At 47.7% G+C, this 24,667-nt stretch overlaps 1 protein-coding gene across 1 annotated transcript in view; it reads left to right on the forward strand.

Moving 5' to 3' along the window:
• The window catches only part of ANKRD31 (ankyrin repeat domain 31), a 107,274-nt gene extending 91,287 nt beyond the window's left edge, over window positions 1-15,987 (forward strand). Inside the window, exons 16-20 of the mRNA XM_066604889.1 lie at window positions 1,918-2,060; window positions 4,608-4,761; window positions 8,460-8,527; window positions 11,168-11,249; window positions 15,662-15,987. Of these exons, the coding sequence (XP_066460986.1) occupies window positions 1,918-2,060; window positions 4,608-4,761; window positions 8,460-8,527; window positions 11,168-11,249; window positions 15,662-15,987 (773 nt within the window). The remainder of the gene's footprint in view (window positions 1-1,917; window positions 2,061-4,607; window positions 4,762-8,459; window positions 8,528-11,167; window positions 11,250-15,661) is intronic.
• Window positions 15,988-24,667: the final 8,680 nt, after the last annotated feature.

Genomic DNA, 24,667 nt, shown 5'->3' on the forward strand with positions numbered 1-24,667 from the left:
GGGTTCAGTGTAAATAGCAGCTGTTCAGTACTGAACAACCACTATTTTAAGTGAAAGGAAAGGGGCGGGGGAGCGCGAGGAGAGAAATCTCCTGCAGCTGTCCTGCTGCGTGCCAGTGATACTAGCTCCCGTGCAACAGCACGGTAGTGAGTATGTGCTGGGATGAGTGTTGGGCATCGTTTGCCCAGAATTCTTCCCGTCTATACTTAACTTCTCAATAGCAGCTTATCATATACTTCTCTGCAAGTGCACTCACAATGGCAGAATAGAATACCTGACATTCAGAGGCGTAACTTGAAGCTTCTGGGCCCCAATGCAAAACCTGTAACAGGGCCCCCAACTATAATGCTTTCATTCATAGTACTGGCCTCCCTATATGGAGAAGAGAGGCCTTATGGGCCCCCTAAGGCTCCTGGGCCCGGGTGCAACTCCATATAGAGTTTGTAATCTTATTCAGACAGCTTTGCCGCTTAGTCCACAGCGGCTATACGTGCAGAATAAATGTAGAAGAAGTGCTGTTCTGTCAGTAGAGATCCAAAACCTTTATTGTATTAAGTGTACATAAAAGATCAAATGTTGCTCAGGACGCGTTTCGACTCGGAGAAACGGAGTCTTGATCACTGATTAAGAAGGTTACATCACTTCCTTAAATAGCTATACAAATTTAAATTCAATTAAAAACATCTTAGTTCGTGGGTGGACCGATCCCTGCACCCTTTAGTGAAAAGAACTCCCAGCTATCTAATAGATAGCAAACATACAACTCAACTAATGGATAGTGTCATCTGGAATTTGGAATACAGATGGATATTGTTATTGTGTGATGTCAAAAACTTCTATTCATGTATCCCACATCATGTGGCCATGAAGGCGGTCCAATATCATCTGGTTAACTAAAGTCAATATGATTCAATGTTAATTTAAAAGCAATTAACAACGGCTGATTGTTTAACACCTTGGGACACATTATCCTACATGGATTACATCGTTCTGTGTTTCATATGAATTAGGACGGCAATTCCATTTCAGACAAATTTATCAATTTTATAGATATGCAATAATAACCATAGTGGCAATAATACTTTAAATATGCATTGAATGTACGACTCAAAAGCGTTCACTGTTGTTTCTGCAGAATTCAAGTCCACATCTTTCCAGACGATTATTATATCGTCTTTGTATCTATGATAGTTTATCAAGTGGCCCTGGAAGGGGTTACCATCTGAAAAAATGAAAAATTGCTCCCATCAACTCATAACTAAGTTTGAGGTGCTGGGAGAGAATTTAGAGCCCATGGGCGCTCCTGTTACTGGTAGATAATATTTACTATCAAAAGAAAAAATAATTATGTTTCAATAGAAATACAGTGCAATCTAAAATAAATGAAACTAACATTGAATCATATTGACTTTAGTTAACCAGATGATATCGGACCGCCTTCATGGCCACATGATGTGGGATACATGAATAGAAGTTTTTGACATCACACAATATCCATCTGTATTCCAAATTCCAGATGACACTATCCATTGGTTGAGTTGTATGTTTGCTATCTATTAGATAGCCAGGAGTTCTTTTCACTAAAGGGTGCAGCAATCGGTCCACCCACGAACTAAGATGTTTTTAATTGATTTTAAATTTGTATAGCTATTTAAGGAAGTGATGTAACCTCCTTAATCAGTGATCAAGACTCCGTTTCCGAGTCGAAACGCATCCTGAGCAACATTTGATCTTTTATGTGCACTTAAAGGTTTCGCATCCATGAATTTCTTGAGAAATAGTGATTTCCTTTTAGGAGGTACTTAGATATACAGTAGGTCGCTATGGAGGAGAAAATTTGCTAGTCAGGGCATGGCGTAAGTGGAAGAGCCTGAAGAAATTACGTGTGTTATTTAGTAGTGGATGTTTTGTTTGCAGGTTGGAGGGCAATACATGAGGCTTCCTGCAAGGGGAACTCAGAAATAATCCTGGCATTGATACAAGCAGGCGCTGATGTCAACTGCAAAGGACTTGATGGCATACTGCCTTTACACGATGCAGTATATTGCAACCATTTTAAGGTGACATTCTCATTATGTGGTAACATTTTAATAGTGTTTTACTATTAGAATTATTTAATTAGATCAAACTTTATTGAGAATTTATGAAAAATTGCACAGGGTTATATAATATTCAGATAAAAGCGTAAAAACACGAACTTGCAATATGATACATAAGGTAATGAAAGCGGTATTTGCCAAAAGTGAATAGTCCATGTGCTCACAGCAGAAATAAAAAGCAAAGTGAGAGTTACTTAAACCATTTATGGGAAAGAAAAGTGCCTGAGTATTTGCATCCAGACATCCAATATACAGAATTATTCAAAAAGAAGCAGATTTGGGAATCTTATTAAAAGCAAATTACAAAAGAGAGGTACATAATCTGCATATCACTGTAAAAAGGAAGTTTTAAAGTTTTTTTTAGTTCATACCAGTAAGGGCTCCCACACACTTGCGATTGCGTTTTTTGTTAACGCGATTGTCAATGGGACTTTCTAATGTTAAAAACGCACCACAATGCACCAAAAACGCAGTTGCGTGCATTGCGTTTTTTTACAATAGAAAGTCCCATTGACAATCGCGTTAACAAAAAACGCAATCGCAAGTGTGTGGGAGCCCTAAGTTCAATTTTTTTTACCATATCGCAGCGCTGGTTGTCTCATTTACAATTTTATGGCCCTAGAATTCACATTGCTCTTGAACAATGTATTGACACTGCAAACTCAAGCACACAAAACGATTTCTACGATGATGTTGCCATTTTTGCTCAAAAACAACAAGAAACAGCACTGTGGTGTGGCGGAAAAGGGTAATTGATTTTTGGTATGCGACACATGCTGCCTATTCTGAGGGTGGCTTTACACGAGCGTTCTTTTGTGCGTACATAGGTGCGCACCCATGTACATGCAAAAACAGGTCCATGCATTGTTTTCAATGGAGCCGCGGCTGCTGCCTGCAGCTTCATTGAAAACAATGGTCTGCCGGCACCCCTGCATTCTTTTTCAGAGAAGGGCTTTACATATAAGCCCTTCCGTGAAAAAGAAAAATTTTATTGTAAAAAAAAAATATATATATATATATATACTTACCTGTCTGCCGCTGCCGAGACCCCTGCGGGGATGAAGAACACATCTGCCACGTGCGGCAGATGTTTCTTTCATCCCCGCTAGTTAAAAGAATTCCCTGCTGCTACATCTGCCACATCTGTGACAGATGCAGCAGAGGAATTCTTCAATTCTCTACCGCGGCTGTCACACATGTCAGCTGCGGTGGAGGATTCTGCTGACTGCAATTGATTTCAGTGAAGGGCTTTAAATATAAGCCCTTCTCTGAAAATCAAGTAAAAGTGGTTTAAAAAACAAAATAAAATAGATACTCACCTTGCTTCAGCTGCTGGGGCTCAGCTGTGTCTTCTCCTGCTGTCCCCTGCACTGTGGTGCTGATCTATCAGCATGTGGGGATTTAACCCTTTGCAATCCAATTTTGGATTCAGAGTTTCCTAGGGGGCTTTCTCTTTCTGCTATTATACAATGGCGCCATCTGCTGGCTAGAGCCAGTACTGCGATATGGCTGCTCAAGGGCTGTACAAGTGGGCAATGGGGCCTAAATCACCTTCAAGCAAAATGTTTGTTCTGAAAACCACCGGCTGCTCCTTTCGTTGTGCATACGGACAGAAGATTAGGGCCACAGTGGGTATGTTTCTGAACACAGGACAAACGGGGGTATGCATTTTGCGGTGTAAATCCTAATTTTCATGTTCACTATAGGAAACAAAGTATGTCAATAAAATGACATATTTGCAAAAATATGAAATTTGATTTTTTTTCTCCTCTAAATTACATTAATTCCTGAAAAAAAATTGGGGTCAAAATACTCATGACACCTCTAATTAAATACACTAAGAGGTGTAGTTTTTAAAATGGGGTCATTTGTGGGGGGTGTCTATCATTCTGACAGCTATGAGCCTATGCAATCTTGGTGTAGGAAAACAAAATGATCCTCAAAATGTTGATAAGTAATGTTAAATTTGTACGTTTCTTAAATGGTTTAAAAAAACCCAAAAGTTTTCAAATGTGCTTCCAGAATAAAGTAAACAGATGGAAATATATATCTTAGCAGGAATGTGTACAGTATGTTTGCACATATTTGAGATATTGCAATTGAAAATGTGAACAAATGACAATTTTTAAATTTTTTCCCCCTATTTTGGTGCTTTTAATAAATATACACAAATTCTATCGGTCTATTTTTACCACCTAATTGAAGTACAACATGTGGTGAAAAAACTGCGTCAGAATCACGTGGATTTGCAAAATCTTTACAGAGTTATTCTATGTTAAAGTGACACGTGTCAGATTTCCAAAATTTGGCTTGGTCATTAAGGCGCAAAGAGGCTTGGCCACTAAGGGGTTAAAGATATTGAACTGTAAAGACAGACTGATGTCACTTGAAGATTTCTCTGCGCATTTCACAGCACACCATGAGTTTATCTTCAATTACAATACGTTGTATATCATTGACAACTACTGGGTACCTCTGTTTAGCATCATTCATTCTTTTTCCTATTAGGCAGCTGAGATTTTGATGAAATTTGGTGCAGATCCATATGAAAAAGATGATAAGATGGAAAATGCTTTTGACAAATGTTGCAGCGATAAGATGATGGAAATCTTAACATCATATTGTGGATCTGTCGACACACCAAGAGAACATGTTATTGCTAGTAAGTGAATAAGTTATTGCTTTACAGGAAGTCTATCACTTGATTTTACCATTTTAGGATAATTGTGTTACAAGATGGGCCATGTGTGGATGAAGGTACCTGTACCTTTTTCATCAGATATTCAAATACCAAGATATCCTTCATGCTGTGGTTTGAGTGTGGTATAGTAGTGACAGATGAATTATCCAATGTGCAATTCACCTCCTTCTTTGGTCCAGGCCTTCTGCCTCCTCTTTGAACCCAGGACACGTATGTACCGTGCTCATGTATTTTTTTTTCTGAAACACTGCATGATTTCAGAACAAACATACATTGAAGATGTAGTCGTAATAGAATTACAAGTCATGTGGGGCTGTACTGCGCCAGACTCTCCCAGTCAGCATTGTGTAAACTGATGGCTCTCTTCCTCGACAGAAAAGGGGCGAGAGTTGGCACTCTACATGATACGGGTGGGAAGAGTCTGGGATGGCTCTACCCCTATGACTCAGAACTACTTTCCAACTGCATCTTGAATGTACATTTATTCTGAAATGCTACAGAGTTTTAGAATAAAACATGGGGGCAATGTACATACCTGTCTGGGGTTCAGGCAATATAAACCTGGTTATAGGTTAATTTAACAACATTTCCACATAAATATTAAATTGCATACATTTTTGCTATGATTCAGTACTTTTGCAAAGAAAAATCTTTCCAAACATAGCAAAGTATGTATCCATGTTATTTGCAGTGGGCCTCGGCTCCCCTGACTTTTCAATTTTAGTAAATACTTAAATTATCCATGGAATAACCATTCTGGAGCATCCTTTCTCATAACTAAATTGTTGCAACACCCCAGAGTGATGGCCCCAGACACTTGACTACTGTGCAGAGCTCGGAGGGAAAAGTCTTGGCTTGTCATGACGGCACTTACCAGGATCTGGCCCCTGAGGGATATCACTAAGCCAAGGCCAGAGCAGGATCGCAGGCCACCTTTGACACCCCTAGTATAGGGAATGCCAACAAACAGGTTGATAGGGGTAGTAGTACTTATCACTCATGACGCCACCGTTCCCACACACCAGTATGCTACGTGGCGGAGAAAAGAACACAGAGACTTGTGTATAGTACCTGGGGTTCCCAGGAATGGTTGAGGCCCGGTATAACTTTACTTAAAGATTTAACTTTACAAAACAGTTATTCAAAGCAAGGCAGGTACAATTCACTTTTAACGCCAGCAGGATAGAGCTCAGAAGTCAGGGAGGATACACAGGATGAATACGGTCCTACAGTCCACGTTATATGTACGGTACCGTTCCCGGACAGGGAGCATTCCAGAGGAGGAAGGAGGGCAGGGGTTGCTCGGCAGACACTCCGGTAGACAATTATTAACAGGAAGGCTTAAATATAACCCCGCACGGCAGGCGTGTGAGCGTGTCTGTAGCGTACCTCTGTGCGGTGATCCGGACATTGGACGGCCACACAGGAAAAACCTGATGTGTGAACTGGTACCTGTATGATGGATTCCTCTATACAGAACTAGTTTTGGATTGCTCTCTCTCTCTGATGGTAGGACTCACTCAATTCACATCCAGACTTCACTCGCTATGGGATATCTTTCCTCTTCTTTCATCTTCACCTACATGGAAGCTGAAGGTGCTTCCATGTGGCTCTGTGTTAGCACTCTCTCAGGTAGCCAAGATGGAACTCCTTTCCTGCTCTCAAGCACTCCTATTTATACCTTCACTCACACCACATGACAAACTGATACATCTACATGCAGGCAATGATTTTATTACTGTTAACCTCTCAGGCGTCGCAGCTGTGCAACACACACGGGATATGACAAGATTGTCACCGCGCTACGTGGTACTTGTATTATATGTATGGAAACACTTCGTCTTTAGCGGTGAGCATAAAGGCGAGTGGTAATATAAGAAAGACACTTACTGGGGAGGAGGGGTGTGTGTATGTAATACAGAAGCCCCCTCCTTGAAGTGTAGACTCCAATCACTGACGAAGGTACACAGCGGTGTACTGGGTAAAATCCAAGGTTTTATTTCATAATCCACCGATTGTGGAAAACGTAACAGGCAGGCAACGCGTTTCGGTGTCTCAGTGACACCTTTATCAAGCCATATAGTGCATAAAAGACATACAGAACATATACTCACATTTATAGTGAAACCGAAAATGAAAACACTCAATGCATCCGTGGACAGCGCCATATTGTGGGTGGGATCCATTGTAACAGCATGTGACGTGATAGTAGGGGGAGGAGCCAGCGTTAGGACGTCTGATAGATCAAGGGGAGGGGGGAAATAAATACAAAAATGGGGGTATAGGTGGGCAGATGGTATGCGTTGAAGTTTGGGGATAACCGCTGGGGATGTAGGAGAAAACGAGTGGTGGATAGTGGGTAAATTGATAGTATAAGGGGATCGTATGGTTACGGGGGGCGTGGCTTATTATGCGTCGCGGTCACGTGGGGACCGCGTGCCGCGTCATGTAATAGGAGGGGGCATGGCTTATTATGCATCGCGGTCACGTGGGGACCGCGTGCCGCGTCATGTAATGGGAGGGGCTAGTGTATGATGCGGTCACGCTGGATTGGCGTGCCGTGTCATTTAGCAAGGGGAGATGGACTGGATGTTGCGGTCACGTGGTGGTCTGCGCCGCGTCATCCTAGTGGGAGGGGTTTGTTAATGACACGGACACTCTGTATTAGCGTGCCGTGTGGAATGAATGGTGGGGATACAAGTTGGAACGCAGTGAAGTAGGAAAGACGTGCCGCGTCCTTCTGGGGGAGCGTGACTGGATTTGAAAGTCACGTTACTGTGGGGGTCATGTGACCGGTAGCAGCCGCGGCTCCATTGAAAACAATGTGTGCATTCCCTATGGTGCACGCATGTCCTATCTTTGCAGGCACCTGTAAAACACGGACATGTGCACACACCATAGGGAATGCATTGTTTTGAATACAATCATAAATATGGAAAAGGGTTTTTTTAATACTTTTATTAGCGCTTTTTTTTTTTTTTAATAAAACTTTTTTAAAACAGTTTTTTTTACATTTTGCTTTATTTCCCATAGGGAGCTTGAACTTATGATCGTTTGATCACTCCTGCAGTATGATGTAATACAATTATACTGTGATATGATAGCTAATCTCCAATAGCAGCCCTGGGGGCTTTCAGAAGGCCCCCGACTGCCATAACAACCAAACAGCAGCTCGCAATCTCATTGAGGGATGGGGCTTCGAGACCTGATCCAAACCTGATCGGGACATTGCTGTTGTCAAAATTAACTGCAACATGTAAAGGCTTAACAGACGCGATCAGTGTGAGCGGTGATTACGGGTGTTGCCGGCGGGTATCAGCTGTGAGAAACATCTGGAACCTGCATTGTATGAATTTGCAGCTACTCTGCTCAGTTCTGCTGTATAATGTCCTCTATATTGTAGCTGCTTCTAAGAGTCTTCTACAGACAGATAGGGGAGCAGGATCACTTCTTCTCTGTGTGCTGTATAGGACACATCATAGCAGCTAGTCTACACCCACCAGCTCAGGAAAAGCTGAGAATTAGAAGTGCAGCTTGCAGGAGGAAAACTATTGATAAGAACGGGATACAAGTCAGAAATAGTAAAATGCTTTTTCTGTAGATGGGTGTGATTCTTCTGCTGTAGTTGTAAATTCCAGTATGTCTTTGTTTCTGTCCAGATCAGAATGAACCAGATCTTAGAATAGAGTCTAACCAAGTCTCAAGATCCAATGTGTGCAGAACTGAGGTATATTTATCTTTTTTACACATCTTCCAGTAAATATATCCTGTTTTTTATATACATATGCTGTATTCAGTGACCTACAAAAAGACTACTCTTAGGCTGGGAGTATATTACCGTATTGTGTTTGCCATTTTGGATCCTTAATATACAAGGGTGCCCTGCCTGTCCACGGGTCTCCTAACCTGAACTCCAAGCATCATATATTCTTATAGTGCTCGGAGTTCAGCTCAGGAGACGCATGATCAGCCAGTGCACTTCCATATTAAGGATGCGAATAGCGTCCGGAATACAGCAGTGTGCTTCCAGCCACTAAATTCTATGAAGATGTTCAGAATTGGATTCCTTTTTCATTTAATAATGTACATTCTCCAACGACCAATTCTTTATAATACCCTTGGTAATTTAATTAAAAACATTTTGGCCTGCCAGAGAGCCCAGCAAATTAATTATAGTTGTTGTTCACAAATGTGAGTACTACTTGCAGCTGACTAGACACATTAAGATATATTCACGCACGGCAGACTGGTTTCAGAAATTTCTGTGACTGTCCCATTCATCTGAATGGGGCTTTGCAGAAAACCATGTGTGTGTAGCAAAACAACACCATTTGCATGAATGGAATTGATTTTCAGGGCTAGTTTGTATCTGTGTTAGAGTTTTCCGTCTCTCTGTTTCATTTTTGGAGCAGAAAAACTGAATTAAAAAGGAATTAAACATTTTCAAAAGAACATTTTCAATGGGTTTTCAAAAAATGAAAACTTTCAGTTTGCTTCCATTCTGTTATTTTTCTATTTTTTAATGGAACATATAGCACTGCTGATTGTGTTATTTGATCCATTAAAAAGAAGGAAACGTAACAGTAAGGAAGTAAACTGATAGCATTTTTTTTAAAACCATTGAAATCAATAGGAAAACAATCGAAATGAATAATTTTATTTTCATTCAGTTTCACAAAAAAAACGTTACACAGATGCGAGCTAGCCCTTAGAGATCATTCACATGGGCGTAAGCAGTTTGAGGGCTTAAACACACGGGTGTGTTTTTGTCCCATTATGCGGCCTTGATAATCAGCTATGGCACGGAGTTTGAACGGCCGAAGAAGAGAAAAAACCTCAGTCATGCGCAACTATGCTCTGTAGCAGTAAGCGTAATTGCACTTAAGGCCGTCTGAAACCGCTCTCACTCTGTAAAAGACATGTCCTTTTTACTACGTGTGTATGTGTGTGTTACATGTGTTTTTGCTACATATGTGTGTTTCTTTACGTCTATGTTGTATTTGCATGTCATTAGTTTTCGACACATACAAGAAGGCTCTAGTAATGTCTGTCTTGTTACAACTCACAGTAAACAGGGTATGTAAAAAAAAAAAAATACCGCTGTGAACACAGATGCTAATGCATGTTTGTTACGTTTTTTTATCGCAGCCATAGACTTCGATGGCCAATTTTGGTCTGTTAGTATAGACCAAAATAGGACATGCTGCGATTTATTTTTTATTTTTTTCATGTGCAACATCAGTCCACATAAAAAACACACACGTCTGAATACACCAATTCAATTCTGACTTGCAGCTTTGCTGTTTTGATCCATCAACTATTATAAATAAAGTTCTGAAGTGAAGGAGATTTTCTTGTAGGCATCATGGATGCTTTTTGCCTATGGCGTGGAAAAAACACTGTCCATGCACAACTACGCTTCATAACGGCGAGCGTAGTAGCACTTAAGCCATGTGTTTTTACCCTAATTGACAACATGTAGTGAGGCATTCTGAAGATGCACAAAATCTATCACAGTATCGCACCTCATTTGATATATTTGGTGCATTTTTGGAGTACATTTATATTTACTGTTTACTTTAGACCAGTTTCTTTTGCCTACAAACTTGTGCATGTGAGTATTAACTCTTTCCAATCCAATCTCCCTGCCATCTACACACTCCACAGCTTTTATTTATTTTGGGTGGGAAAGCACATTGTGGATAGTGCGAGGCCCATGACTTGGATCTAGAAGAGTATCATCTCTCCTTAAGGAGAGCACCTAGAAGGTGAGTGAGGAGACTTATAAGACCATGTAAATTCCTCTGGGAAATATCCATCTTCCTTATTTGCATATATTTTCTGATCTGTGACACAGGCCTCTCACTAGCCAAGCCAGGAACTGCACACTGATGAGGGGGTAAAAAAAAAACCCAAACGGCTGTCTGTGTATGGTTTTCAGGCTTTTGGTCAATTTCCAATCATTGTTATAAAGACTTGTATAAAAAGTCTGACATTGATGTGCAGTAATTCTGCCATCCAATAGGTGGCGCTGCAGAGGTATTGTTCCATCTTCCTTATTTGCATATATTTCCCAGAGGAGCTTGCATGGCCTTATACGTCTCCTTACTCACCTCCTAGGTGTCTCCTCATACACCTAGATGCTCTCCTTAAGGAGAGACGATACCCTTCCAGGCTCACACAAGACTCGGGCAGTTTTGGTTGTCCTCGTTCCAGTAAATTTTTCCTAAATGGGTTTGTGTTTTACAAGTTTTCTCTATGTCCCAAATGCAGCTGGTTTGGAAATGAGCTGATAAATGTCATGAACCTTGTCTTTAGCCTCCTATACTTTTTACATTTTAATTCATGTTAAATATATTTTCTATAGGAAATCCTGTCCACTTTGCATGATATAGAGAGCAAACAGAAACAACTATTGTCCTCTGAACTGGAAGCTTCGGAAGATGCAGGTAAGTGGAATTGTAAGTTATATGCGCAAACTGTGATAAAAACTACTGTGTTTCCCCGATAATAGGACCTACCCCAATACTAAGACCTACCCTGGTTTTCGGGGGAGGCTTGACAGATAAGCCCTCTCCTGAAAATAAGCCCTAGCTAACCTGCGTTAAAAAAAACACCACATTGGAGGCGGGGTATTCAAAGCCCCGTCACCAGGAAGAAGCTGAGATGTCAGAGTGGAGGACACTGCAGTTTGCAACAGCACTGCCAGAGACCATCGCAAGGCATCGGGATGCCATGGACAGGTGAGTTTTATACCCCACCCCCCAAAAAATAAGACACTGTATTTCTTTTGGGGCAAAAATTATTATAAGACGGTCTTATTTTCGGGGAAACACGGTAGGAGCTGTAATAAGTTTTTGGTATGATCTATGCTAGTTTCTTTATACGACAAGTGTAAACTTTAGGTTCACCCTATACATTTTACAGTGTAGGCTCTGCTCATATCTGTGTTAGAGGCTTCATTCAGGATCTCCAGTGCAGATGCATCCAAAAATCCCAAACAAAACACATCACCATTTTGTTTTGGAAAATGCTGGACAGCATTTTGTTCTGTCGGACCCCTTCTGTCCTATCATAGGATGGATCCATTTGGGTAGGGACTCTGATTTCCTGCTTGCATAACAAAGTAGTAAAATGGAAACCAGAATGAAGACCTTAACACTGGTGTGAACCCAACTTTAGATTTCAAAGAGTTTACATGTTGAACTGCCTCAGTGTTACAGCATGTCTTATAACTAGAGATGAGGGAGTATACTCGCTAAGGCTAACTACTCGAGCGAGTAGTGCCTTAGCCGAGTATCCTCCCGTTCGTCTCTAAAGATTCGGGGGGCGGGGAGCGGCGGGGGAGAGCGGGGAGGAACGGAGGGGAGATCTCTCTCTCTCCCTCTCTCCCCCCCGCTCCCCCCTGCTCACCGCCGCAACTCACTTGTCGCCCACGCCGGCCGGCGGCCGAATCTTTAGAGACGAGCGGGCAGGTACTCGAATAAGGCACTACTCGCTCGAGTAGTTAGCTTCAGTGAGTATACTCGCTCATCTCTACTTATAACCCATTCTCATCCTGTCCTGTACTTACATTGTTTCAGATTGCTCAGCTCACATCTTGCAACAACTATTGCTGTATAACCAAGGGTGGTGATTTATTAAGATCGGTGTTTCAAGCACCAGTCTTAACCCCTTAGTGACGGAGCTATTTTGCTTTTTTCCATTTTTGTTTTTTCCTCCTCCCTTTTAAAAAATCGTAGCTCCTTTATTTATCCATCGACGTCGCTGTATGAGGGCTTGTTTTTTGCGGGACGAGTTGTATTTTTCAATGGCACTATTTATTGTACCATATAATGTACTGAAAAACTTTTAAAAAATTCTTAGCGGAGAGAAATGGAAAAAAAAATGACATTCCACCATCTTTCGGTGCGTCCTGTTTCTACGGCGCACAAACTGCAACAAAAGCGACCTGATATTTTTATTCTATGGGTCAGTAGGATTACTATGATACCAAACTTATATAGTTTTTTTTTTTTGCTGTAGTACTTGTATTTTTTTTTTAAAGATATTTAATTTTTTTCAATTATTTTCTGCGGTCATTTTGTGCGCGTAATAACTTTTTTATTTTTCTGTCGACGTAGTTGTGCCAGGGCTCAATTTTTGCGGGATGTCCTGTAGTTTCCGATAGGATGAATTTGGAATACATAATGCTTTTTGATCACTTTTTATTGCATTTTTTCTGGGAGACAGGGTAACTAAAAAAGTGTATTTCTGGCATTCTTTATTTTTTTTTTCGGACGACATTTACCATGCAGGAAAAATAATGCATTACTTTGATAGATCGGACTTTTACGGACGCGGCGATACCAAACACATATTTTTATTTTATGATTTAGATTTTTTAGTAATTGATATGGCAAAAGGGGGGTGATTTAAACTTTTATATCTTTTTTTTTTTACAATTTAAAAAACTTTATTGATCTTTTTTCTTACTTTACTTTGAAGTCCCCCTGGGGGACTTTAACATGCGATGCTTTGATCGCTCCTGCAGTATGACGTAATGCTATAGCATTACGTCATACTGCTTTTTTACAGGCAGTCTATCAAGCCACCCTGTGTGGATAGCTTGATAGGCAGTCTGCTAAGGCAGCCCTGGGGCCATGCATTAGGCCCCCAGCTGCCATGACACCTGCACGGCTCCCCCGATCTCACCACGGGGGGGCCGTGCGGGACCCCCGAACAGCGTTCGGGGGATTTAAATGCCGCTGTCAGAATTGACAGCGACATTTAAAGGGTTAATAGCCCCGAACGGCCGAGCGTGGCTATTGCCTGCAGGTGTCAGCTGTAATAAACAGCTGACGCCCGCGCTGTATGGAGGGAGATATCGGCGCTATATCCCTCCATACACGTCCTGCAACAGCAGAATGTAGTTTTACGATAGCGCCGTCACTAAGGGGTTAAAATAATTCCCACATGTGCATCTCGGGTTGTCTGTGCGCCTAAGAAGAAATCTACTTCAACTATTTGTAGGAGTAGATTTCTGCTGTAATTTATGCAGTTTTTTTTTTTTTGCATATTATGCTTAAATTTGTCAGGCTTGGGACAATCATGCCCTTTCCTAGTAAGCCGTATCTTATTTTTCCAAAACTGGCATAAGCGGCATAAAGTTTAAAAAGTCCTAAGATTTTGCCCAGGTAAGGTTTTGTGATATGCACCTTTCTCGCTCGTGTCATTGGGGTACACAGCAAAGACCGTGGGATATAGCTTCTGCCACTAGGAGGCGACACTAAGCACAAAAAGTTAGCTCCGCCCTCTGGCTATATCCCTCCTGCCGACAGCAGGCTAATCAGTTTTTAGCTTAGTGTCTCGTAGGAGGACGGTCGTGCCCGTTAGGGCTAGTTTTAAGGGCCAGGGTTAGACGGAGAGGCAGGACGCTCCCCATCAAACCCGAACGGAGAGGAGGGCGAACAACCTCGGGTTTGTCCAGGTTGCTTCTTGCCCGGCCTGCCTCAGAAGAAAAGGTGGCCCATCCGGATCATATATATCTGCATGTGGCCCGCTAGCGAGAGCCCCCCATGTTTGGTGCAGAGGTCCGCATCCCCTTCCCATGGGCAGGCGATGTTACAGGGGTAGGCTGCTGGAACTGGGGAGCCGCTATTTCCACCAGCAAGGACGCAAGAGGTGAGTATGCGCTGGCGACCTTCCCTTCCCCCCTCCCTTGGCTCTCCCCGTATGTCGCGGCATGGCGTAGGGTAAGCGCTAGCGTGCCCATATTATAGTGCAGCGGCTGGCAGGTTAATCTCTCCCTCTGCTCCCTTTGAGCTAGCAGGCAGCGCGGGGGGCTGTTTCTGGGTGATGGCTTACCTGGTGGTGTTCTGGTGCTGCTATCAGGGCACGAGCACACTGAGTTGGCATGGCTACATGCGGTGGTGTCCCGGCGAGGCACCTTAGTAGCACAGCGCGTTGACATAGTGCCGCCCGGGCTTTGGCTCCTGGCAATTGGGGGCAATCCTGCAGCATATGGGGCACAATAGGGGGCCTCTGTGCAGCCCTGGGCGCGGCAGCAACACTCTGGGCTGCGGGGGGCGTGGCCAAGACTTGACCACGCCCCTAGCGCACATGGGCGTGGCTTCGCAGGACGTGGTGTAGGGGCGGGGCCGAGCGTGGGCGTGGCCTCGTGGCACAGGGGGCGGGGCCTCTTTGGGATGCACGGCGCCCCTCTCCGTCCCCTCCTTTTCTCCCTCTCTCCCTTCCTTCCTTCCTTCCTCCCTCCCTTCCTTCCTCCCTCCCTTCCTTCCTCCCTCCCTCCCTTCCTCCCTCCCTTCCTCCCTCCCTCCCTCCCTTCCTCTCTTAAGGATTGTGAGGAGGGATGATGTGGTGAAGCAGCATATTGGGAGACAGCGCGCCAAAGATTGAGACCGCCCTGCGCGTCCACTCCTTGCTGCTGTGCTTACTCAGGCTGGTGTGCAGTACAAGTCAAAGCTCCAGGAGGCCTCTTCAGCATCTGCAGGCTCTCGACCCAGCGGCTCCCCGGACCTTGACAAGGACCCAGGGTAAGCTGCCTGGCGGCGATCTCTCCCCTCTTGCTGCTCATCCCTCCTGCTGGCGGTTGGCATAGCGGAGGATAGTTTGCAGCTTTTTGCCAGGTCGAAATCCCAGCACCATGTCCGACCTCAGAGTTCTGGAGGCTGGACCAGGGACAGCAAGAGTAACGCACTTGGCTTGCTCACCCCGTAACCTAGAGTTCACATGCGGACAGGCTGAGCTATTTTGTAGAGACTGCTCCCCAGCGAAACAAGTGACAGTGCAAAGCACCCCTCCCCCGTTCAGCCCCCATTTATGGCCGAGCTGGAGTGGGCCCGCTCCTTGTCCCTTGCAGGGTCGATCCTCACTCGGGCGTCTGGTGCGATTTTGGAGAGGTTGGCACAGGACGCTTCCGGTTCATGTGAGAGAAACAGATGGCTCGCAGCGCGGCCGTCGGCGAAGACTGGACAGGCCCCCGGACTCACGGCAGTCCTCCCGGTCTCCATCCTCCTCGCCATTTTGCGCTCCTCGGGTACAAGGTCGCGTCGATCATCGACAGAGAAGGTCTGTTCGGACGAGGATTGGTTTGACTCCTCCTCAGACTTTGTCATGGAGGAGGATCAGGTCCTTAGATTTTCGGCGATGGTGGAGAGCTTGGTGCTTCTTCAAAGGGGTCGTTAATCAATATGCCCTTTGGAGGATCTCGCCTTTTTGGCGCCGAGCTAGTCGGGCTCATCTCAGAGGGTCAACGGGCATTCTAAGCTGAATGTTCTTGCTCTCGTCAGATGGCGGCCCCCAGCCAGCATGTCCGCCTGGGAGGCCCAGGTCCCGTTGACTTCTACGGGTAAAAGGAGCTCGCTTTTGCCGCAGCAGAGACTTTTGCCCCTGTCGCCGAACGAGTTCTCGCAGGATGGGGAGGAAAGGTCCGCAGGAGTGGGTATAAAGGAAGAGGCCTCCCTTTAAACAAAGGTCTCTTGGGGTGGGCCTCAGCCTACGAAGAGTTCCAAAAGCCCTTCGCATGAGGGACTGCCCCCACCTGTTTTCGGATAGGGTGGGGGGTCGGCTTCTCCAGTTCAGCCAGGTCTGGTCGACTCATGTCTCAGATACCTGGGTGCTGGAGGTCGTGTCCAGGGGCTATGCGATAGAGTTCCTGATGCAACCACACGTCCGCCCCCTTTTTTCGGCCCAGAACCCCGAGGGACCCAGGGAAAGCAGCAGCTATCCTCAAGGCGGTCCACACTCTCTATTTTGCAGGGGGTGGTGCAAGCTCTCCCCGAGCATCACTGTGCGGGGTTCTACACTAATCCTTTGGTGGTCCCTGAAAAGGGTGGCTGTCTGTCCAATTGTGGCTCTAAAGAAGTTGATCAAGTTGGTGGCGTTTCATCATTTCCGCATGGAATCTGTACGACCACGTCATCGCATCCTTGGAGGCAGGGGAGTTCCTTTCCTCGATAGATATCCAGGATGCATATTTACAAATCCCCATTCATCAGGCGCACCAGCGCTTCCTCCGATTCGGGCACTGGATTGGATGGTTTCCAGTTCACGGCGTTGCTTTTCGGGCTGGCAACAGCTCCCAGGGTGTTTACAAGAGTCTTAGCGGCAGTAATGGCATTCGTGCATTCCAGGGGGGTCGTTGCCATGCCATATCTGGACGACATCCTGGTAAAGCCCCGACCCAGCGGGACAACCTGGAGAGCCTGCAGATTGCCTTGGACACTCTTCCAGGTTTGGCTGGCTGATTTATTACAAGAGGTCATCTCTTGTGCCAGCACAATGCATGGTGTACCTGGGATGTGCTTCGACACGATTCTGGGTCGAGTGGCTCACCCGGAGGCAAAACGCCAGCTGCTGCAGAAGCAGGTGCGGTCCCTTCTATTACGGCGACTGGTGGTTTCATTTGCCCAGTTTGGGTTGGCATGATCCCTCGATCGGAAGATAAGGATTCCACCAGGGGTTCAGCAGTCACTCCAGTGATGGTTGGACTTGCCACGCATTCAGCAGGGCAGGTCGTTCCTGCGCCTGCAATGGCAGGTGCTGGCTACAGACGCCAGCATGTCAGGCTGAGGGTGCGCGCTGGGGGATCCGGTGGCGCAGGGAACCTGGTCCAGGCAGGAATCTGGTCTCCATATAAATGTATTGGAGCTGCAGGCAGTATTCCGGACCTTGCAGTTTTTTGCACATCGGCTGGAGGGAATGCCAGTGCGACCGTGGTGGCTTACATAAGCCATCAGGGCTGGACCTGCAGCAAAGGAGTCACTGGATCGGATGGCATCCCGCTTCAGACAGAAGCTTCCAGCCTAGCTGGCCAGGTCAAGGGATCTCAGAGCACTAGCAGCAGATGCGCTAATGGCTCCCCGGACGGGTTGTCATTACCCCTAGGTCTTCCCACAAACTCCTCTCATTTCCCGGCTGCTCTGGAGTATCAGGAAGGAGGGCTACCTGTGATTCTCTTAGTCCCAGATTGTCCGCGAGAAACATGGTATGCGGAACCCGTGGACCTGGTAGCAGTCGCGCCCTGGTGGTTACCCCTGCGAAAAGATCTGCTCTCTCAGGGTCCCCTCTACCACCAGAATTTGGCTACGCTGCATTGGACGGCGTGGCGGTTGAGGCCACGGTACTGAGGGCGCGGGTTTCTCAGACCCAGTTATTCAAACAATGATTAGGGCTAGAAAGCCGTCGTCATTGAAGGTATTTCACCGGGTAATTCCAAAGAACAAACACTAGAATATGGTGTGCTGTGCTGTCAGCTTGCTCACTTCACTACCACTGACAAGGGCTCTGTGCAGCCAATACGTGTCTGGGTACACCTGGCAGTTTTAAATATGACTAAATAGAGAGGATTACAAATTTTGCTCTGCAGGCAAGCGTGGATTACACTTTTTCCTGGATGGAATTTTTTTGCCATATCACCGGCTGTGGAAAACATTCCTTCGCTGGTGCGAGCAGAGGGGGGCACACCCGAGGCATTTCTCGTTGGCTCGCCTCCTTGTCTTTTCTCCAGGACGGGTTGGACTTGGGCCTGAGCCTCAGCTCCCTTAAGGGATAGGTTCCGGCCTTTTCGGTCTCCGATGCCACCCTGGGACCTAAAACGGGTTCTGGATGCCATACAGGCCCATCCGTTTGAACCATTAGTGGAGATACCGTGGCGGCTGATGTCCTGGGAGGTTGCCTTCCTGGTGGCGGTTACCTCTTCACGCAGGGTGTCGGAGATTGCGGCGCTGTCGGCAAAACCGCCTTTTACGGTTTTTCACCAGGATAGGGTGGTGCTGTGACCGGTGCGGTCTTTTCTCCCAAAGGTGGTGTCAACCGTCCACATTAATGAAGACCTTGTACTACCATCGTGTCCAGAGACTGTTCACCCTAGGGGACGGGCTCTGCATACCTTAGACCCAGTCCACACCTGAGGACGTATTTGGACCAGACCGCGTCCTTCCGGCGCTCGGGTTCCCTGTTTGTGATACCGGATGGTCCGAGACGTGGTCTTGCAGCATCAAAGGTGACAGTTGCTCGCTGGTTTCGTTCGGCATTGGTGGAGGCCTACCGGGTTAGGGGTTAGACACCGCAGTTTCCGGTGGCGGCACACTCCGCCAGGGCACTGGGGGCTTCATGGGCGGTAAATCACGGGGCCTCAGTGTCACAAGTGTGTAGGGCGGCTTCCTGGGTATCCCTGCACGCCCTTTTCTAAATTTTATCAGATGCATACGTTTGCATCAGCCGACGCTTGCTGGGTCAAAGGGTTTTACAGACGGCTGTAAACTGACCGCATGCGTTTATGATTTATTTGTACCCACCCTCGGGGACGGCTGTGGGACGTCCCACGGTCTTTGCTGTGTACCCCAATGACAGGAGCGAGAAAAGAGGATTTTTTACTCACCGTAAAATCTCTTTCTCGTCTCGTCATTGGGGGACACAGCACCCGCCCCTCTTTCTTTATATGACACAGTGGTGGTCCTGGTCGGACTCCGGATTCTGTAAGTCGCACATGGTCATGTGTTTTTCATTACAGTTAAATTTTGTTGATGTGTCATATTGCTAACTATTGTTGTCTCTCGGTTCCCGCATGGCTACTCCAACTGCTGGCATGACAAACTGATTAGCCTGCTGTCGGCAGGAGGGATATAGCCAGAGGGCGGAGCTAACTTTTTGTGCTTAGTGTCGCCTCCTAGTGGCAGAAGCTATATCCCACGGTCTTTGCTGTGTCCCCCAATGACGAGACGAGAAACAGATTTTACGGTGAGTAAAAAATCCTCTTTTTTTTAACTGTGTTTTTCTAATGATAAATTTTCTGTTATGTTCTGATGTTTTGCATTCTAGTAATGCAAGTCTTTGGTCTTGAAAGACTATGCTAAGCTATGGGTGGAACTATCAGGGCACCGTACATAGCTGATGCAATGGTGCTCAATAGCTAAGTGGGTAACACAGGACCAGAAGGTAGAGGTCACTGCTACTATGCAGTGAGTCTGAGCTGTGAGTAGAGATGAGCGAGCATACTCGATAAGGCTAACTACTCGAGCGAGTAGTGCCTTATTTGAGTACCTGCCAGCTCGTCTCTAAAGATTCGGGTGCCAGCAGGGGACGGGGAGCAGCGGGGGAGAGCGGGGAGGAACGGAGGGGAGATCTCTCTCTCTCTCCCTCTCTCCCCCCCGCCCCACCCTGCTCACCGCCGCAACTCACCTGTCGCCCACGCCGGCAGCGGAATCTTTAGAGACGAGCGGGCAGGTACTCGAATAAGGCACTATTCGCTCGAGTAGTTTCCCTTATCGAGTATGCTCGCTCATCTCTAGCTCTGAGTGCACACATTAATGTAAATGATTGTAATTTATGCAGTTTTTTTTTTTTTTGCATATTATGCTTAAATTTGTCAGGCTTGGGACAATCATGCCCTTTCCTAGTAAGCCGTATCTTATTTTTCCAAAACTGGCATAAGCGGCATAAAGTTTAAAAAGTCCTAAGATTTTGCCCAGGTAAGGTTTTGTGATATGCACCTTTCTCGCTCGTGTCATTGGGGTACACAGCAAAGACCGTGGGATATAGCTTCTGCCACTAGGAGGCGACACTAAGCACAAAAAGTTAGCTCCGCCCTCTGGCTATATCCCTCCTGCCGACAGCAGGCTAATCAGTTTTTAGCTTAGTGTCTCGTAGGAGGACGGTCGTGCCCGTTAGGGCTAGTTTTAAGGGCCAGGGTTAGACGGAGAGGCAGGACGCTCCCCATCAAACCCGAACGGAGAGGAGGGCGAACAACCTCGGGTTTGTCCAGGTTGCTTCTTGCCCGGCCTGCCTCAGAAGAAAAGGTGGCCCATCCGGATCATATATATCTGCATGTGGCCCGCTAGCGAGAGCCCCCCATGTTTGGTGCAGAGGTCCGCATCCCCTTCCCATGGGCAGGCGATGTTACAGGGGTAGGCTGCTGGAACTGGGGAGCCGCTATTTCCACCAGCAAGGACGCAAGAGGTGAGTATGCGCTGGCGACCTTCCCTTCCCCCCTCCCTTGGCTCTCCCCGTATGTCGCGGCATGGCGTAGGGTAAGCGCTAGCGTGCCCATATTATATTGCAGCGGCTGGCAGGTTAATCTCTCCCTCTGCTCCCTTTGAGCTAGCAGGCAGCGCGGGGGGGCTGTTTCTGGGTGATGGCTTACCTGGTGGTGTTCTGGTGCTGCTATCAGGGCACGAGCACACTGAGTTGGCATGGCTACATGCGGTGGTGTCCCGGCGAGGCACCTTAGTAGCACAGCGCGTTGACATAGTGCCGCCCGGGCTTTGGCTCCTGGCAATTGGGGGCAATCCTGCAGCATATGGGGCACAATAGGGGGCCTCTGTGCAGCCCTGGGCGCGGCAGCAACACTCTGGGCTGCGGGGGGCGTGGCCAAGACTTGACCACGCCCCTAGCGCACATGGGCGTGGCTTCGCAGGACGTGGTGTAGGGGCGGGGCCGAGCGTGGGCGTGGCCTCGCGGCACAGGGGGCGTGGCCTCTTTGGGATGCACGGCGCCCCTCTCCGTCCCCTCCTTTTCTCCCTCCCTCCCTCCCTTCCTTCCTTCCTCCCTTCCTCCCTCCCTCCCTTCCTTCCTCCCTCCCTTCCTCCCTCCCTTCCTTCCTCCCTCCCTTCCTTCCTCCCTCCCTCCCTCCCTCCCTTCCTCTCTTAAGGATTGTGAGGAGGGATGATGTGGTGAAGCAGCATATTGGGAGACAGCGCGCCAAAGATTGAGACCGCCCTGCGCGTCCACTCCTTGCTGCTGTGCTTACTCAGGCTGGTGTGCAGTACAAGTCAAAGCTCCAGGAGGCCTCTTCAGCATCTGCAGGCTCTCGACCCAGCGGCTCCCCGGACCTTGACAAGGACCCAGGGTAAGCTGCCTGGCGGCGATCTCTCCCCTCTTGCTGCTCATCCCTCCTGCTGGCGGTTGGCATAGCGGAGGATAGTTTGCAGCTTTTTGCCAGGTCGAAATCCCAGCACCATGTCCGACCTCAGAGTTCTGGAGGCTGGACCAGGGACAGCAAGAGTAACGCACTTGGCTTGCTCACCCCGTAACCTAGAGTTCACATGCGGACAGGCTGAGCTATTTTGTAGAGACTGCTCCCCAGCGAAACAAGTGACAGTGCAAAGCACCCCTCCCCCATTCAGCCCCCATTTATGGCCGAGCTGGAGTGGGCCCGCTCCTTGTCCCTTGCAGGGTCGATCCTCACTCGGGCGTCTGGTGCGATTTTGGAGAGGTTGGCACAGGACGCTTCCGGTTCATGTGAGAGAAACAGATGGCTCGCAGCGCGGCCGTCGGCGAAGACTGGACAGGCCCCCGGACTCACGGCAGTCCTCCCGGTCTCCATCCTCCTCGCCATTTTGCGCTCCTCGGGTACAAGGTCGCGTCGATCATCGACAGAGAAGGTCTGTTCGGACGAGGATTGGTTTGACTCCTCCTCAGACTTTGTCATGGAGGAGGATCAGGTCCTTAGATTTTCGGCGATGGTGGAGAGCTTGGTGCTTCTTCAAAGGGGTCGTTAATCAATATGCCCTTTGGAGGATCTCGCCTTTTTGGCGCCGAGCTAGTCGGGCTCATCTCAGAGGGTCAACGGGCATTCTAAGCTGAATGTTCTTGCTCTCGTCAGATGGCGGCCCCCAGCCAGCATGTCCGCCTGGGAGGCCCAGGTCCCGTTGACTTCTACGGGTAAAAGGAGCTCGCTTTTGCCGCAGCAGAGACTTTTGCCCCTGTCGCCGAACGAGTTCTCGCAGGATGGGGAGGAAAGGTCCGCAGGAGTGGGTATAAAGGAAGAGGCCTCCCTTTAAACAAAGGTCTCTTGGGGTGGGCCTCAGCCTACGAAGAGTTCCAAAAGCCCTTCGCATGAGGGACTGCCCCCACCTGTTTTCGGATAGGGTGGGGGGTCGGCTTCTCCAGTTCAGCCAGGTCTGGTCGACTCATGTCTCAGATACCTGGGTGCTGGAGGTCGTGTCCAGGGGCTATGCGATAGAGTTCCTGATGCAACCACACGTCCGCCCCCTTTTTTCGGCCCAGAACCCCGAGGGACCCAGGGAAAGCAGCAGCTATCCTCAAGGCGGTCCACACTCTCTATTTTGCAGGGGGTGGTGCAAGCTCTCCCCGAGCATCACTGTGCGGGGTTCTACACTAATCCTTTGGTGGTCCCTGAAAAGGGTGGCTGTCTGTCCAATTGTGGCTCTAAAGAAGTTGATCAAGTTGGTGGCGTTTCATCATTTCCGCATGGAATCTGTACGACCACGTCATCGCATCCTTGGAGGCAGGGGAGTTCCTTTCCTCGATAGATATCCAGGATGCATATTTACAAATCCCCATTCATCAGGCGCACCAGCGCTTCCTCCGATTCGGGCACTGGATTGGATGGTTTCCAGTTCACGGCGTTGCTTTTCGGGCTGGCAACAGCTCCCAGGGTGTTTACAAGAGTCTTAGCGGCAGTAATGGCATTCGTGCATTCCAGGGGGGTCGTTGCCATGCCATATCTGACGACATCCTGGTAAAGCCCCGACCCAGCGGGACAACCTGGAGAGCCTGCAGATTGCCTTGGACACTCTTCCAGGTTTGGCTGGCTGATTTATTACAAGAGGTCATCTCTTGTGCCAGCACAATGCATGGTGTACCTGGGATGTGCTTCGACACGATTCTGGGTCGAGTGGCTCACCCGGAGGCAAAACGCCAGCTGCTGCAGAAGCAGGTGCGGTCCCTTCTATTACGGCAACTGGTGGTTTCATTTGCCCAGTTTGGGTTGGCATGATCCCTCGATCGGAAGATAAGGATTCCACCAGGGGTTCAGCAGTCACTCCAGTGATGGTTGGACTTGCCACGCATTCAGCAGGGCAGGTCGTTCCTGCGCCTGCAATGGCAGGTGCTGGCTACAGACGCCAGCATGTCAGGCTGAGGGGTGCGCGCTGGGGGATCCGGTGGCGCAGGGAACCTGGTCCAGGCAGGAATCTGGTCTCCATATAAATGTATTGGAGCTGCAGGCAGTATTCCGGACCTTGCAGTTTTTTGCACATCGGCTGGAGGGAATGCCAGTGCGACCGTGGTGGCTTACATAAGCCATCAGGGCTGGACCTGCAGCAAAGGAGTCACTGGATCGGATGGCATCCCGCTTCAGACAGAAGCTTCCAGCCTAGCTGGCCAGGTCAAGGGATCTCAGAGCACTAGCAGCAGATGCGCTAATGGCTCCCCGGACGGGTTGTCATTACCCCTAGGTCTTCCCACAAACTCCTCTCATTTCCCGGCTGCTCTGGAGTATCAGGAAGGAGGGCTACCTGTGATTCTCTTAGTCCCAGATTGTCCGCGAGAAACATGGTATGCGGAACCCGTGGACCTGGTAGCAGTCGCGCCCTGGTGGTTACCCCTGCGAAAAGATCTGCTCTCTCAGGGTCCCCTCTACCACCAGAATTTGGCTACGCTGCATTGGACGGCGTGGCGGTTGAGGCCACGGTACTGAGGGCGCGGGTTTCTCAGACCCAGTTATTCAAACAATGATTAGGGCTAGAAAGCCGTCGTCATTGAAGGTATTTCACCGGGTAATTCCAAAGAACAAACACTAGAATATGGTGTGCTGTGCTGTCAGCTTGCTCACTTCACTACCACTGACAAGGGCTCTGTGCAGCCAATACGTGTCTGGGTACACCTGGCAGTTTTAAATATGACTAAATAGAGAGGATTACAAATTTTGCTCTGCAGGCAAGCGTGGATTACACTTTTTCCTGCATGGAATTTTTTTGCCATATCACCGGCTGTGGAAAACATTCCTTCGCTGGTGCGAGCAGAGGGGGGCACACCCGAGGCATTTCTCGTTGGCTCGCCTCCTTGTCTTTTCTCCAGGACGGGTTGGACTTGGGCCTGAGCCTCAGCTCCCTTAAGGGAT

Source organism: Eleutherodactylus coqui, chromosome 5 (assembly GCF_035609145.1).
Source record: "Eleutherodactylus coqui strain aEleCoq1 chromosome 5, aEleCoq1.hap1, whole genome shotgun sequence".
Lineage (NCBI taxonomy): Eukaryota > Metazoa > Chordata > Amphibia > Anura > Eleutherodactylidae > Eleutherodactylus > Eleutherodactylus coqui.